At 36.5% G+C, this 18,539-nt stretch overlaps 1 protein-coding gene across 1 annotated transcript in view; it reads left to right on the plus strand.

Annotated features, from left to right (window-relative positions):
- Positions 1-18,539, plus strand: part of JADE2 (jade family PHD finger 2) — a 208,626-nt gene that overhangs the window by 101,324 nt on the left and 88,763 nt on the right. The window contains exon 5 of the mRNA XM_029285772.1: positions 13,355-13,524. Within this exon, the coding sequence (XP_029141605.1) occupies positions 13,355-13,524 (170 nt within the window). The remainder of the gene's footprint in view (positions 1-13,354; positions 13,525-18,539) is intronic.

Below are 18,539 nucleotides of genomic sequence, written 5' to 3' on the forward strand. Positions count from 1 at the left end.
AAGGCACCCTCCCGTAAAGAAGCGTTTATAATTCCCTGGAGCCAGGCTCGTGTACCCTCCCGAGCCGCCAGTACCAGCCAGGAGGGACACGGATCCAATAAACATGTGGTTGCATTCAGCCTCCCCAGGATCCTGTCCACATCCTCGGGAGCCACAGAGTCAAACTCCTCCCATATAATAGTCTCAAGACCTGCTCCCGTCTCCTCCCCCGGGGCCACCCAGTCGGAGTCCAAACCCTCTCGGATCCGAGCAACTTTGTCATACAGATATTGTGCAAAATCCTCAGCCCTCCCCACCAGGGGGTCCCCCCCCCTCAATTGAAGGAGAGAGCGGGTCACCCTGAAGAGGGTGGCCGGGCGGTTATCTGATGACGCAATGAGGGTGGAGTAGTAATTAGACCTCGCCACCCTCATTGCCACAAGGTAGGATCTAACATGTATCCTTACCTGTGTTCGGTCGGATTTGGTTCGGGTAGCCCTCCAACTGCTCTCTAGGCGTCTTTTCCGGCGTTTCATCTCTCTCAGCTCCTCGGTAAACCAAGGAGCTAGCTGAGATCTACGTCGGGTCAGAGGCCGCAACGGCACGACTCGGTCCAGTGCTGCGGCTGCGGCCACATCCCAGGCCGCAGCCTGATCTTCCGCCGAGTCGTGACCTAGATCCTCCGGATATGGCCCAAGCTCCGTCAGAAACCTCTCCGGGTCCACCTTCATCACAAGTAGAAACAATTTCAGTAACTAATCATCTTCTTTGGGAATACATCAATACTTCTTCCCTTATTTCATATTTTATCTATAAACAAAACGCTGTCCTTCAGCCCTACTTAGCAAAAGTCCATTGAGGGTTACCAGAAAACATACTCTATAATATTTTAGTTTATTTACATTTTATATTCCTTCCCTTTACTTTTCGTGTAGTTGAATTCTGAAAGAGATTTTTATGTTGTTGTTTTTATTAAAAGATTTATAGATTTCAGAACAGTACACCAGAACTAGTCATTTTTAGGAAATTTCTAACAGTCTTTGTTGTTTTATAAAAAATTTCAAATTCATTTATTTGGTTAAAATGTAAGTAACGTAAACTAAAATCGTTAGAAATTTATTACAGGCAGGTCTTGATTTCATTTTTCTCTTTGTCTCTTGTCAAAAAACTGTTCAAAACTTTAACAACTCTTTTTTATAAATACCAAATAAGAACATTATCAAAATAATTCTTCTGTTTTTTATTTGTATATCCCCTTTAATTATTAAGACATATGGCGTTTTCATTTGTATATCCAGTATATTTTTTTATATCTTTCTTATAACTTAAAATCCACATTCATATAAGCCTAAGTCTCAGTTTTATCGAGTAAAATTTGTTCCTCTTCAATAGCCTCTTTTAAATTCAATATTTTCATGATAGCAATCAGTCTTAAGATTAACATCTAAGTCAATTGTCCCCAAATATCTTTGAATTCTTCCAAAGTTAGAATATTTTGCTCCATTCTATATTACTGAATTGAATTTAAGTATTTTTCTCCTTTAATTATAATCCTTAGTTCTGTCTGGTTCCCTCTAATGTCCAACCTTCAAAATCCCATTTTTTAAACCATTGCATTTTCCTAGGGAACGTTTCTTATAACTAATTTCAAAATTATTTTAAATCCCTCTGGGACTTATCCATTTATAACTTTCTAAAATCAAAATTCTAATTATCCTTTTCCTGTTTATGCCGGCTTCCATTTTTAAAGTCTTTAATCTTGCACCTTACACTTTTTTCCCCAAGATTTGGTGGAGATTCATTCAATGAATGTTGTAAAACTTGCTGATTCAAAGGTTTTTAATAGTTGAAAAGCAATTTCAAAAGCTATTAAGAAATGAGGCTTTACTGAGCTTTTTGTCCATATTAAATGCTTGATGAAACTCCTTCAATTCCCAGCTACTCCATTCATGAATTAACAGCAAAAACCTTGGTTCCTGCAATCTACTTGCAAGGAGCAGCTGTCTGGAGTGCACGTGGGCAATTTCACAATCTCTCCTTTTTCTACAGAGAATAAAAGCAGCCAGAATTAGCCCTCCTGCTCCTTTTCAAGAATGTGGCCACCCTAGACAGGACTCCTAAAGAGAAATATATATTGGAAAGTATAGCCTTATCAGAACCATTAGTTCTGATGGATTACTTTTTCCAGACTGTACAGCAGGGGTCTTCAAACTTGGCCCTTTTATGACTTTTGGACTTCAACTCCCAGAATTCCTCAGCCAGCATGCCTGGCTGAGGAATTCTGGGAGTTGAAATCCACAAGTCATAAAAGGGCCAAGTTTGAAGACCCCTGCTGTATAGCCTCTTACTCTCAACCAAACAAGATTTAACAGGTGAAGCCACTAGAGAATCACTGCAGAAAGACTCCTAATTCGGCAAGTTTCCCAGTCCCATCATTTTCTCTACTGTGGAAATCAGATTTCAGGATATTCATGACATCCATTCTTTTCACTGGAGAAAGTAGGTGATTCTAAAAAGGGAAAGAGAATGAGCAGTTGTTCTTGAATAATTCCAACATATCAATGCTGTTTAGTTGCCAATCAGGTGAATGCTGTCTTGAATGTGTAGAGTGAATGTTATTTGCATTTTTATCTTGTGCTAAAAAAAATTTTTTTGGGGAGGATCATTAGTTGACTGCATGTCAAACCATTACCTAGGGTAACCTGGGAGTTATGTAAGCCAATTACTTAAACACATTAACAGGGACTTAAAAGTTTAATCATGTGTAAGCTGGGTCAGTTCAGAGGTGCATAGTGGTGCTAATTATGGCTGGTTTAGTTTTTGTTTGCAGTCACTTTCTATTTCAAGTATTGGCTCATAATTTAACATCTGTGCTGACACCATGACGTCAAGAAAATAACAGTTTAGGATGGACATCTGCGGTAATGACATTTTAAAAAGTCTTTGACAGATGTTTGGATTCAAATTGGGGCAGAATTCTAAAGATGTATTTCTCTTTAAACCACGCATGGTTTGTGGAAAATTTGGCCTAAACAGAATAGAGTTGATACTCCAGATACCAAGAATTAGAAAATATTTTTAAATCTACACAAACAATAAGAAAGCAACATTTGTTCTTGCCAAAAATAGGGGGCAGGGCAGAGAGGAGACAAAGAGAAGCAGTAACTGCAAAATACAGTTACAAAAAAACCAAGAATATAGATTTTGTTCCATTTTGATAATTTAAAATAATCATTTGGAATACTATTGATTTATGCCTTTAATAGGTAACGAGTCCGGAAAGGGATGAAGGGATAGAATCATATAAAATTTGGTGTATTTATTCTTTATAGAAAAACAATGTAAATAGAGGAGATGATCGGCTAGTACCCTAAACTGCATCCGAGGAGGAGGAAAAAGAAGGGGATGGGATGTAGGACAGTTGGAAAGGAGGAAGGAGGAGAGGTTATGGGTTCGAGGGAAGAAAGGAAGAGGAAAGTAGGTAGGGTGGGGGAGTGAGAGGGGTTGCAGGGGGGGGATCGCCGATCATTTCCGAGAACGATTAGGTCTTTTTTTTTGTTTTAATTATAAGCATCATATTTGTATTATGTTTTCATGAAAAATTAATAAAAAATTTGAAAACAATAGGTAACAAGTCCAATAAATAAGCAGAAGAACAAACATTGCTCATGAAATTGAGCATTATTATATTTATAATGAAAAATTCCTATTTTAGCATCATTTTTAAATAGTAAAAACAAATGTTTATTGTAGCTCTGTTAGTGGTTTTAATGAGATCCAGTCATTCAATTAGGAAATATGGAAGCTATCACAAAAAGTATAAATTGCTCTGAAATATGTCCAAATTTCCTCTTTTAGTACTGTATCATTTTGGATCGACAAATCACATTATTTGCTTGTGTCCCCAACTTGCTGTATATGAATCAAGTTGTTCCATTTTGGTGGTCTGACAAACATGAAATATCCATTCTATCAAATTTGGTGTTATATTTATTATCCAGTGTGTAGCATAAACAATTTTAGCATGTCCTAGGGCCTTCATTGAAACATCTCTTTTATATTTACTTCCTGCATTGATATCATTTTAGTTACTTACATATCTTTTCTAATTTTATAAGCTAACAAGGGTTATTGTATCTTCGTAACTTTATCTTTGGGTTGTTCCAGTAACAATCCAGCAAAACATCTTAGTATCTTCCCTACAGAAACATAGGAGTGTAAGAGTTTTCTGCTTTATCTCCCCTCTTCCTGCTTTTTGGATAATGATATAATATCTCTGATCTATCATTGGAATTCTTCTAGTTCTTTGGATCCAGACTGTTGACTTTCTAAACCCTTTTAAGTATTTTAATGCGTAAATATTCCCCAACAATTCTTTATTCTCCTTTTTCTTATGCTCAGTGCTTTTTTTGTTTAAAAAAAAAAAAAGGTGCCGGAACTCACACGCATCATACAACCCGGCTTGCCTACCCTACAAGGTTCCATCCAAAAAAGGTGCCGGAACTCCATTCTGGGCATTCTATGACAAAAAAAGCCCTGCTTATGCTTAAATATTGTAAAATATTACTGACCAATTTATTATAGTTCCTCTAAAACCCTATTGTGCACTTTCAAGATTTTTGTATCTAGTGCTTGAATTAAGGGATAAAAAAATCCTTCAAATCATTCATACATATACTATATATAAATATTTACAGTTTATATTAAAAAATATTTTATTAATGATACTTAATTGATATTCCTACAGTTCCTCTAAAGTTGACAGTGACCCATTTTTTATTTTTCCTTCCAAAAATAGATGTTCCTTGTTTTATTGAACTTCTATATTTATCACAGAATTACTTTTTAAATTAGTTTAACAATAATTATAAATTTTCATATTTTATTTTTCTTTATTTCTTCCCCCATATGTTCATATGTACTGTAACCCATGTGATATAGTATAATCATTAATTTTTCTTTGTTTATTACACTTTGCTAACAGTTTTTAATGAACATGTAAAAACATTTGACCCTCCAAGAAATCAAGGGAACTAATTGTAAATAATTTATTTTGGTGCCAGTTGCATTATTTAATAATACATGGGCAAAAGTGCTACCAAATTTAATTTATAAATGTAACAAAGGTAATATGTGAGTTCAAAAGAGGAAACTTTGCTAATGGTAAAAATATGAAAGTCCAGGATATTATTAGAGGTTACTTTTTAGAAGTTATTCATAAACAATTTTTTAAAATATCTGCAATAGAATAAGGTTTCACCAAATCCAAGAGTATGTCACTATGATTAGCTAAGGCACCAGCTTGATTAACAGTTATTTTCCTACAAAATAGAATGTGTTCCAAATAATAAGAAAAAGTAAAAGCTCACTGAAAAGAAATATAGGAGGATGTTAAAGTCTACAGCAAAGAACTGTAGGCTGCATATGGTGATTCAACATTCTTTTAGTACCTCTTTAATGGATGGAAGAGGGGCGCAATGACTCAGCGGTTAAAAACGGTGAGCTTGTCAGCTAGAAAGCTGACAGCCCAAGTTTGAGACCCAAGCACCACATGACAGGGTGAGCTCCCATTACTTGCCTCAGCTCATGCCCACTAGCAGTTCGAAAGCATGCAAATACGAGTAGATAAATAGGTACCACTTTGATGAGAAAGTAACAGTGTTCCGTGCACCTCTGCATATAGTCATTCTGGCCACATGATCACAGAAGTGTCTTCGGATAACACTGGGTCCCTTGGCTAAGAAATGGAGATGAGCACCACTCCCTAGAGTCAGACACAACTGGACAGGAGAGACCTTTACCTTTAATGAATGGAAGCATTCCATTCAAATTTGCAATATTTACTCATTTTGATCCTTAAAATTACCCAAACCATCTTAAAATAGGGGGAAATCATTCCAATTTAACCTTGGGCACTCTAATAATGTAATAAGTCATTAACTGTATTTTGCAATTCCCAGAGAAGAAATAATACAATTTCCACATTGAAAAAGATTGTTCTAATGCCACATAACAATGGTTGCTAACAATAACATTTAAGTGTGATGATTAGAAATGTAGTTAGTTTAAATAAATCAGAAGCAAGTAACCACTTAAAGGAAAGATTGGTGGAGTAAAAAGTTACAGCGGTAGCTAAAGATGTTACTGAACAGTAATTTAATAGTATTCTAAAGTCTAAACCACATTCTAAAGTCTAAACCACATGTCAGCCGCCCTGAGTCCGCAAGGAGAAGGGCGGGATATAAATTCAAATAATAAATAAATAAATAAATAACAAAGGAACTGGCTGGATAAACGTAAGTAGTCATCAGGTAGGATACATTCTTTTAGTACAACAGGATTTAGAACTAGAAGCAAATTGAAAATGTTCACAAAGCAGAAGTAATAATAATCCCCCTCAAAGTTTTATAATGGGCACAAACACTAGTAGCAAAGCAGCTAAGCTTGTCTTGAAAGCAATTTATTCACGCCAGTTTAGGTGTACTTAGAATAACGTATACAATTGTAATTGCCCCAGGTCAGTAGGATGTTGTAGCACTTGGGAGGAAGCTGAGATGAGCATCCAAACCAATGATTTATTTATGTACTTACTTGCTTATTTATTTAAAGGTATTTAACAGTAAGTTTTCAGAGCTCAGCTTTCTCAAAGTATCTTCCAATACAGTTTTATCAGAATGCGTGTTTAAAACATTACATGAATAGTACTTAGTATAATTATAGTTCATATTTCTATTAAACAGATTTAGTAAGAATGGTAAAATCAAGTAATTAGAACCAATCACAGTACTGATTAGAAAGTGACCCCAAAGAATTTTCATTCAATTAAAGCTACTTGTAATTAAATAGACTTGATACTCCATAGGCTTGTCTTACATATTTATTAATTTAATTTAATTTATATGTCAAATTTAGAGGCTATCTATCTCATAGAACAACTCTATTTCAATGGAACATAATTTTATAGATGAAGCCACAGCCCATGGTGTCACCTCCTGCCAATGCAGAAGTAAAACTCATGTAAGCAAAGGTTAATATGTTTAGGGCTTTCAGTGGAAAATTGACTAACAGAGAACATGGAGGTAGAGGTTTATATGCTTATTCTTGGTATGGAGAAAATGATTATTTTCCCTTCCTTTCTCCCCCCCCCCCCAATAATATTGAGAATAGGATTCAGCCAATTAAATTGGTAGGCAAAATCTAACTTCCCAATTGGTAGAAGATGCAGATAAATAAAAATGCTATTCAACACCGTAGGTTTACTGCTACCTTTTCCAGCCAATCCCATATGTGTTTGAGTGAAACTCCCTGAATATAGAAATTGGCTGGTAATTCTTTAGGTTGCAGTTCCAGCACACCTGAAGGTCATCAAATTTGAGAAGGTACATGTAAAGCAAGGGTCCCCAACCTTTTTGGTTCAGTGGACTGGTAGCTTTGATGGTTTTGGCAGCAGAGGGCAATGGTTTCGCATGCGCAACCTAAATGTTGCACGTGTGCAAATGAAGCTTTGCATGCTTACCTGCTGCTTCAGCAGCCTGGTTCCCAACAGACCGTGACCTGGTAGCAGACTGTGGCCCAGGGTTGGGGACCCCTAATGAAAAGAATTCAGTATCTTAAGATGTAGTGATGTAATTTCAGACGCTAGCATGAACAAGTGAGCAAAATGTGTACGGTATGCTGAAGATCCACTGATGACTATTAGTCCCAGTGTCTATGTGAATGACCACTTCAGGCATGGAATGCATATGAAACCTAGATAAGATGGACAGACAGTATAAGGTCTTACAGGTTTATACTGATTTTGAGTATCTCTGAAAGTTTGGGTCACTTACTTTTTGGAAACTGCATGCTGAGCAATAGGGATCCTTAGATTCTCTAGTAGGGCTTCTCCTTTCTGTCAGTGGCAACTATGATAAGACTCATATTCCTTTTTGGTGACAAAATTGCCCAGTTTGTTCTTTCGAAAATGTTGGAAATAAAGTTAATTGAGTGATCATAAAAATCTCAGACTTAAAAAGTTTTTCCTGAACGACATGTCGTTGTTTGTTCATTTTTGTCGGCATCAGTGTATATTGGCACTTGTGTTACAGAGTGATATTTCAAGGGGGAAATGTGGTCTTTGCAAATACCATGGCAAGCTTCACCTCTTGAATGAGCCAGGAACTGTCAGAACTGCCACCAGAGTTTGCTTCTCAGATGAAACTTTTCCTCTGGAAAATGTGTGACGCTGTTTATTTTATTTATTTAATTTAAAACCTTTGTATAACTGCCCATCTTATATCGAACTCTTGGTGGTTCCCAATCAACAATATCAATAATAAAACAACATAATACATAAATCTGTTAAAACATTTTTAAAAAAACTGGTACCAAAGTTAAACATCCCATAGTGCTTGTTTCCCAGACTTTAACATTTATTTGCTAAATGGGAGGGACAGCTATCTCCTTGGCTTTTTGGAAACCCCCACCCCTCCCCAGATGTCCCTGGTCAGCTTGCAATCCAGCAAACATGGCATGTGTTTAACTCACACTGAGATCAGTGAGAGTTTAATTTGGAATAAATACTGAATTTGATTTAATCAAATTATTTTCAAATATTGAAATGCTGAAATGTGAATCTGACGCATTGATTGCATAAGCTGGTGGAAATAGATTCCTTAGAATGCGACAAATCTGAGCACTTTTTTATTATATTATAATAAACCATGTAGTAAGTGGGTAGGAAGAAACATTTTCCTCTTCTTTTATGAAGCCTGAATTCTGTTGTGGCATATACTGGGACTAGCTGTTCCAGAGCCAAACTTCAGCACTTTATTTGTATATACAGGGTGTACCAGAAGTCAGTGGCCATAGTTTTTATTAATATGTTTTTTCCAGAGTAAATATTACTGTAATTAGGAATGTTCCAAAGTCATACATCAAATGAGTGAGTTTGTCTATGGGGCCTGATGTAAGGTATACTCTATATACAGTATCTAGGAAAAGAGGAAGCAGGGGTTTTTTGTTTTTGTTTTTAAAATACAAACAAGTCTTGGCTTTCTTTCTTTGCCTTATAATTCTTCCCATTTAGCATTGGAATGGGAAGGGCTTGTCTGCATCAAATCTTGCAGTATGGAGTACATATATGTTCAGTATTCTGATTAGTATCCACCCTCAAAATTACCTTGCCATTATCTTTCTTCCTCATTAAAATGTGGTGCTATCTGACAACTCCATATTCTATGACTCACAGTTCCTTTTGGGCTGAACTGTTTTGAGATGAAGAGGAGCAAGATGTGAGAAAGAAAAATTCCCCATAAATATTGAACATTGGGGTATTAGTTATCAGACAGACAGACAGACAGACAGACAGACAGACAGACAGACAGACAGACAGACAGACAGACAGACAGACAGACAGATAGATAGATAGATAGATAGATAGATAGATAGATAGATAGATAGATAGATAGACAGACTGACTGACTGACTGACTGACTGACTTTGTGTGGGAAGGGAAAGGAAGCTTGGAAATCCATCAGACACTGCCCTAAAACCATCTTGCATTGAATCTGTAAGTTCCCCACCCTGCTTTCCTCACTGAGGCATAGTGAAGTTCAGCCATGAAGCTGCACAAATTACGTTGACATACTTTTCTGCCAAGTCAAGGACATTGTAATGAGGTTGTGAGGAAGTGTCCATAATTCATGAAGCAGGCAGTGGATGCACTAAAATGTTTTATGTACTAAAAGTAAAACGTTTTAAAAAAACTAATTTGAAAACACTGGCAGTGATTTCTGTGAAATGCCATCTTATTCTGTTGGAGAAAAACTATACATACACATGTATTTTTCTTAGTTTTGACTTTTTCTCAAAATCCAAGTGTCAAGCCAGATTTGACTTCTTCTGGAGCCATGTGTACTAGATGGATTATTTCTGTAAGTTCAGATACATCTCTGGATTGAGGGGATTTTGCAAATATCTGCATATAACCGTAACTTCCTGGAAAACTAATATTGTGCTTTACCAACTTTTGCAGAAATGGGGAAGGCTGTGAAAATACCTTTTAAAAAGAATATGCATAAGTTTTGTTTTGTTTTAAAGAACGTTTGCAGTTTAGGTAGAGGAAGCAGCATTCTGTGGTTTATCATCTGCTTCTAGAAACGTAAATTACTTCCATAGTAACAATAATTTAGCCGTCTGCATTTCAGCTGAGACTAAAGCAGCTTGTATTCATTTATCATTCATATCATATATATATATACACATCCAAAATGTTCTTTTTTCCTCCTCTTCTGAAGTGGGGGTTTGTTTATACATGAGATTTTCTGAGTGATATCTTTATAAGCTCCAGGGGAAAGAAAGTCTCTAGTGTCTAATATTATGAGAAGATTGATGTAGGCAGATTTTGTCACATTTGTTTGACTTCTGAATCAAAAAGGAAGGAGGCACTACCAGCAAATCATGTTGGCAAGGCTGAAAGGAAATAGAATCACATTTAAGGGGGATAGAATTGAGCGGATGATGACTTTTAGTTGCTAATGGTGTCAGCAGAAAGTATTTTAAGTTTCAAAGAATCTGTGGCCTTGCTATATAAATTCTTTGAGCTGGTGCCATGAGGATTGCGAAATAAAAGTGGAAACCTATTAGCAAAATCCACCTGGCTTGAGTGTAGTGATGCACACGCTTAGCACCAAGGCACAGATAAGGCATAAGGAAGGATGCGGAAAGTAAAGAGACAAAGTATATGGTATTAGAAGTTTCTCAATTTATCACTATGCCATTGTGATCCTTCTAGTGCCACTGAACGTAAACTTGTAGGAATAGAATCATGGAAAAAGAAAAAACAAAAAGCAAATAATCTGTTGCTTAGAAGTTACAGCATCCTTCCCCTACTCCCCACCCCCACTCCCAACCAGAGAGTTATCAATACGGACTATAATAGAAGAATCATGGAGGAAGTAGATATCTCAGTTAAAAATTAGATGCATTGCCTAAGATGCTTGCCCTTAAACTAGATTTAATAGTTTTTCCTCCTTCAAATAAATAAATGTTATAGGCAATAGGAAAGCTAGTTCAAATAGAAGAGAACCAAGGTAAGAGGGGTATGAGAATTATAGAGAGTTAAAAAATAAGCCACAGTATGAAGAAAGCGCCTAGAGGGGAAATTATTATCTCACTTTATCACGCCAGGATATAAAGATTGCTAACATTGGTGAAGGATAAGCCCATTAAGGAACATAAACCAGAACAAATGGATCTGTCTTTGAGTACCAGCTCCTGGGGGGGGGGAAAACAACAGGGGCAGATTTACAGTAATGCCCTCATGCCTTGTTTGTTGTTGACTTCACAGAAGCATCTGTGTCTTGATCACTGCTTGACAAGAATGCTGGATTAGATAGTTCCTTTACTAATATAGTAAAGAGATTCTTAAAGAGAGCAAAACAAAACAAGGGTTTTGGAATTATTAGTTCAAGTCTGATTTGGGCAGCCACACAGAAATGTTGACTCAAGCCAATAAAAATTGAATGTTTTATAGAAGAAAAATACTGTGGCATCAAGCATCCTGTTCAAATTTATGGAAAGTCCCTTATGTCCCAGAGGAAAAAAGGTGTGATTGTGTGTGGGGGAAAAGAACATATCTTTAGATTTTGAGTTGTTCTATCTTGAGCAACCGGGGAGGATTTTGCTTTCATATCCGCACAATTGTTTTGTATATCTTATCTCTTTTATAGCCTTTGGCGAGGATAAGATTTGAGGGCTACAGGGAAGAAGGTGATGCAGTGATATCACCATACACTTTAACCAGTAGATTTTATACAATCAAAACCTTCAAAGATGCTGTCTGTTACCAGTGTATTTGCTCCTGAATGTCAGTGGCTAATCTAACAGTTTTCTGGAAGGTTTTATAACCCATGTGTGTTATCCAGCTTTGCAAAATAATTTACATGTTAAGGTAATTTCAAAATCAGCAATCAAGCAAGCTAGTTTAAAGAGTTGTGGTTTAAAAAGCTGTGGTTTTAAGAGCCATGGTGGCGCAGTGGTTAGAATACCCTATTGCAGACTAGTTCTGCGGCCTGCCAGCAGCTTGATTCTCACTGGCTCAGGGTTGACTCAGCCTTCCATCCTTCCAAGGTTGGTAAAATGAGGGTCCAGATTGTTGGGGGCAATATGCTGACTCTGTTAAACCGCTTAGAAAGGGCTGTAAAGCACTGTGAAGCGGTATATAAGTCTAGGTGCTGTTGCTAGTGCTGTTAAGATGCTGTTAGGTTACCTGCCTCTGTGGAGTTCTGCTGAACTAGTCTTATGATTAAACAGTCTCCCTTTTTTAAAAACTATTGGGTATAATTACAAGTATCAGATGACAATCCATTAGTTATATTATTTTTAACAATATAACTATCATATTATAGGGGCACCAATAGGATTCTCTGGCTTTAGAAGCTTATAGGGTTACTCTGTAATTTGAGGTTAACTTGCAATTATCTCAGGTTAAATCCTGTCTGTACTTTTTGATACAATAAAAAAAATTATTTGGTATGAAGTTACAGCGATTTGTAATCAGATTATAGTTGAATGAAGGAATCTTTTTTCTTATCTTTGTTCTTTGAATAATAGCTGCTGAGCATCAGGCAAGTTTTGTTCTGAGTGAGAAAAAAAGTCAAAGGTCATCTAATTTGCACACAATACCTGTGTTTATTGTAATGAGTGAGGTCTCATTTGAGATCAATTGAATCATTTAAACAGAAATAATTTTTAATAGGGTCGTAGGTGAAATATGTGCAACTTTAAATGGCCCTTCTTGTCTCTCAGAAAACCCTTTTTTCTTAACATACCTGAATATTAAACTATTTCGTATTTAGGACATTATACCCTTTATTCTGCTCATGTTAGGTCTTTCAGAAGACATTTCCTGCTTGTCAAAAAAAGTCACTGACAGTAATTTCAAGGCAGACTCTTAATTTTATGTAGTAATACTTGATAGTTTACAAGAGATGCAGAGAGCCAGTAATGAACACCATTTTTATGTTGAGTGTAATTTGGCTTCTGCAACGTGATCTGATGTGCTAAATACTTTCTTCGTTCTAGTATATCAGGATTGTAGTGTGGAAAGGATAACTTCGAAAACATGTGTAAAAGGTCCTTTTATCATCTTCCTCAGTCTGGTATTTTGCATATGTTTTGAGCCTCAACCCCAGGATTTATTATAAACCTAAATTTCTCCATTCCAAAACAGTTGTGTATATATTGGATAAAGGAACTCAACACTTACTTTATTTAGTGTTTTTTTCCGCTAAATATACCTATTGATAGTTTCAATATACCACCTACATGTTTATAATAGGCTTATTTTATCTCAAAATCTGTCTTTTACATCAAAGCTTGTTTTCTTCCATAGGATAATACCTCTGCTAGATCATTCTTCATCACAGACTTTTCCAAGGAACCTGTCCGGCTCTGAATGTTCAGATGCTTCCAGAACATATTCCCAGAGAGTATGTCGCTATGATCTAGATGAAATTGATGCATGCTGGTTGGAACTTTTCAACATGGAGCTCAAAGAAATGGGTAGGTGTTCGTTCATGAGTGTGTATATGTTTTAATTTCTAATTTAAATTTTATCTCTCTTTTTATCCAAGCCAAAGCTACATAGCTAAGATTATATATAGGAGAAACCTTAATGAACTAATAGTTGAAAGTTGAGCAGCATAAAAGGTTAATTCACTCACCATCATTGCCCAAGAAATAGCAGGAGGGTATATCTGAGATGATGAAGGATGAATAGATAGGAGTTGGGTCTTTTCCCCCAGGGTATTGGGACTCAACTTAGGCAGCTTTCTTTTTCACAAAATGGTTGGTATATGAAACACAACCAGTAACAAAGCACCAATTTACTGGCATGCAACCTTCCATAGCCTTTATTCTTTGTGACAGAATATCTAACAGACTCTGGAAATGCAGAGAAGTGAGCATGACTGTTAAAGGAGGAAGCAAGGCAGTTCCAGAAATGATTTCTTAGTTTTTGAAGGGTGGGGGACATGAGAGACACTTAAGAAAGTCACATTAAGTATAAACTGAGCTGGAAAATGACTTTCACGGGCTGTCAAGATCTTTTATATTACCATACTGGCAATAACAATTATTGACTAGAAATCCAAATGATTCTTGTTCCCTGAGTTTGCCAGCCATGCGGGGCTTGATGCTCTTGGAAGGTGCTGCCTATTTATTATCCAAGCTTATTTGGGTTGGGTTTCTTTCTGAAAAGATGGGACTCTGAGCTTCTGCAGTTCCTAGTTTTCATTTTTTAAGAATGGGACAAGGCAAGGGAGTCACACTGTTAGCTAGAGTTTTCCACAACACAAGTGCCAGTTATGTTAACCATTTACAAGCATCTACAGTTGCAGCCCTGAAGAGAGTGCAAAGCAGAGTATCTGAGAAGGTGTGAGAAAGGTGAGGGAAAAGTGCTGGATTTAAACTGGAGTGGGTATCAACAAGGGCTGCTCTCTCATGTGGACAAAGGGCAGTTAGCCACACTAAGTGGCTCCATTCTCATATGCAGTCAAGCTTCTTATCTAATTACGCCTTGGTGGATGTCTGAGTAGCTTCTGCCAAGTTTAAACGGGAACCTGACAAAGGGCATTTTGGGAAAGGTAGACAATTCTGGAGAGCAGAACTTTACTAAGAAAGTGTAAAAAAAATAAGTCATGTGGGACAGAGAGACTGACTGGTGTCTTTGGGCATACTGAGATCATTGGAAATACTGCTGTTAAATCATATATTTCATTTTTTCTATTCTGTGGTGAAATTAAANAAGTTAAGGTAAGGAAATTCCAGTCCTGGTAGGATTGTAAGGTCTAGGCAGATGAGTTTGGGTCAAGAAGGTGGAAGTTGTAGGAGGAGGAGAAATCCTGTGACTTTAGCTGTAAACCTAAGCTTATATCTCTACAATTTTTTTACTGCTTGAGAAGCGTAACATTGAATAGAATTATGTTCTTTCTGATTTTGGGCAAGACTTCAGTAACAAGGTCAACACAATCCCAAATATACAAATCTCCATATATGTTACCAAGGCAACATCACAGGTCAGGACATTGTTTTTTTTATTATTATTACCATTATTCAAGAGATGCTTCAATACCATGCAAACTGGAAATCTGATTCTGCCTTCAGAAACCCTTTTTGTTTCCTTTTAGCCTCTTTTTGCACTGGGAAAGAAAAGTTGTTGATTTCACCTCTGAGCTGTTCTGTCTGTATTTGCTCATACATCTCTGAAGTGGAACGGTGCTCTGGCTGCCAATTCTTTCAAAGCTGCCTCGGCCATTTACCAAATACATCAAACAAAATCTGCAGGGAATCATACCACATCTCAGCTTCAGAGCTGTTTCTTATTTTCATGGCTCAGCCTTGAAGGAAGCCCTAGCCTCCTTACTAAGCTACTTCCCAATCCTACAGTCATACTCCTTAGAAAAAGTGGCTTGAGGAAGTTGCCATTATGCACACATCACACTTGGTTGTATAAAATATGATAAACCTAACTGTTTGTGTATACTACATTTTTACTTCCTGCCCTGTGATTCTATGTACATTTAGAATTGAGTAAGTTCTAGTGAAGACTCTAAGGATTGCTTTCAAGAACATTCATATACAGTTAGTTCTTGACTTACAACAGCAGTTTGGACTGGAATTTCTGTCACTAAGTGATGCAGTTGTTAGGTGAAACATCATGTGACCACACCACTTAGTGACAGCAGTTCTAATAGTCCCAATTGCAGTCGTTAGGCCAGGACCTCATATTTCTCTTGCTCCACCCCATTTATGTTCGCTTCAACTCCCCCAACCCGTCTATCTCCCCCCATCTCTGCCTTTCCCCCCCTTATTAATAAAATGTTTATTTAAACGCTCAGAAATCCAGAAGAAACTCTTTGTCGTGTTTGTATGCTGACAATTAGCAACTCCATATAGAAGAAAAAGTCAGTATAAAGAATTGCCAGTTGAACATTTAACTTGTTTGAAGTTTTATTGGTAAGCACTGCATGCAAAAATAAAGTTGTTCTCAAGTAATCTGGATCAAATATTGAATTGCTCTCATGTATAGTCAGTGGGAGCTTTTTTGCTATAATCAAAGGCTGGGCTATAAATCTTCATTTATATTTTAAATCTGGATGTCTTCTTCATGTAATCCAATTTGTCTGTCATTATAAATAGTATGTTTGGAACAGCTTGAAAAGAAAAGCCTTTATTGTTTGGCAGCTCTGTCTATCAGTTATATATCATATCATATCATATCACAATCTACCCATAATCTGCAGGAGGCACCAATATATTTGACAATGAGTACTTGTAATATGAGGTGAACCTGCTTATAGACGATTTTAAGTTATTTCTAAGTTTAAATGTTAACAAGGTGATTGTTTTACCTAGTTGCTTCAGAGAAATAAAGGAGAAAGACAAAAGAATTTCTGAACAAAAAAAGGGGTAGGTGGTGACAGAAGAAAAATACATACTTTCCAGGTTTAATGGGATCTCACTTTAAGTGTGAAGAAGAGAAAGAACACACACATCAGAAAGGATATATTATACTGATATAGCCCTTTCCCTACTTACTCCATAATAAAGCCTCTTTTTTGTTAAAAAAAAGTATGCTGGTCAAAAATTGGGAAAGTACTGGTTTTCCCAGCAGTCTTACTACCCAGATCTAATACAAGATATATTAACTGATTAAGTCCTTCCAAGTTCTGATCCATTTTAAGACTCAGGCTGAGTCTTAATTCAACATTTTGCAAGCCCCAGTGGCCAAAACCAAATAAATCACATTATGACTTAATATGTTCAGTGAACTAGATCAAAAAGTCTTAGGCTACAGTCCAAATTCACTGGGACCTGACTTACTTTTTTGTAGGAAAAGGATTCTGTAGTATTGCTTTGCTAAGTAGTTATTGGTGATGCCATTAGTCACCGGAGAAGAAATCTGTTTAAAATAGTTCCAGAGGGATGCTCACAAGAACCCATTGAACATAGATTAATTAATGGTGTCAGTGTGATGTTGCTTCTTTCCTGTATAATCTAGTTTTGTAGCAAGAAAGTAATAAACATCCAACAAGAAAACTCAAGGGAGGCCAGAGCTTGAAAATACAAATAGTGGTTTGTCCTAGAATCCAGAGTCTCCAAAGGAGGCTCTTTAAAACGGACAACTGACTCAAGAAACTTGAGGAGCTAAATACACATAAATAAACCACAGTAGTGCTGATGAAGGGAAAGCTATTAAGCCCTTTGAGGTTTGTTTGATGGTAATAAAATAACTGGGCCACAGATTCAGCAAAAGATTTATAGTAGGTATGTTGGCAATTCTAATACAGGAATTTAACAAGCAGGCTGTCCTGATCTTTTTTCCTTAAAAATCCACTTTTACTTAACAAGGGATTGTATTATACAATAACACGATGCTATATATTAAGGTGTTATCCTTTCATATTTGATAAATTATGATCCTGTAATTAGAAGGATAAGGGAAATGGAAAGATTACAAGTTACACACAGGAGTTAGTCATAAAGCGATGTAAAAAGGCTCTGTGACATTGTACATTATCTTGAAACCTCATTGTTTAAATACAAATCAACTTGATTAAATTTCGAGGTCAATCTTGGAACAGAATCAAAGACTTTCACAACTTCTATAAATATTCAGTTGCCTGGTCCAAGGCCTGGAAAACCTGTTATGACATCAGAATAATTAAGTTAGTAATAACTTAAGGGTAAAGATAGCTGGATATCTTTAGGTATTTGAGGGCATGGGTTATCTTGTATCTACAGAACCATTTGCTTAATTTATTATTGTATATGTATGGAATGTAAATTCTGTACCAACCACTTTTAAAATCATGCTTATATAATCCTGATCTTGATGTGATAAGACTTTGTTTCTGTAACCTGTATAAATTATACATCTGCGTAATTTATATTGCAACATAACTTGTGTTTACAATGTGGTAATGGAAAAGAATGAGTTATTTTCCTACTCTTTCATATCTAGGATTTTTAAAAATCATCACTCTCACCAGATTTCACCTTATATGTAATTCCAAGCATATTCAAAGCCATAAGAATCAATAACAACCTCTCCTTAAAAATGAAAAGGGCAATTTTCAGGAAGCTGAATTCTCCACCTAAACTATGTTGTACAGTTTCTTTGCTGCATGGCAATAGAATCATCACTTACACCACTATAGATACGAGTCTGATTATATTGGCTGATTGTCTTATAAAATTATTTGTGTTTGAAATGTCACCAAATTTAGCCAGTTTATTTAGTGTGCTATATCCATAACTATCACTGGTTCTCATATACAATATATTTCAGATTTTGAGATGTGAATTTCCTTCTCAGTGTACTTTATATTTTGGTACTCACAGTATAGGCTTCCACACATTCAATCTTCTTTCAGAAAGATACAGAAATGCTACCTGCCTGTATTTGATGCTTTACACTGGAATCCGTAGCTGGCTGACCGGCCGTACTCAGCGTGTGGTCCTCAATGGAACCGCATCTACATGGAGGGAAGTGTGTAGTGGAGTGCCCCAGGGCT

This window comes from Protobothrops mucrosquamatus, unplaced genomic scaffold (genome assembly GCF_001527695.2).
Source record: "Protobothrops mucrosquamatus isolate PMUCROS unplaced genomic scaffold, P.Mucros_1.0 scaffold_186, whole genome shotgun sequence".
NCBI lineage: Eukaryota > Metazoa > Chordata > Lepidosauria > Squamata > Viperidae > Protobothrops > Protobothrops mucrosquamatus.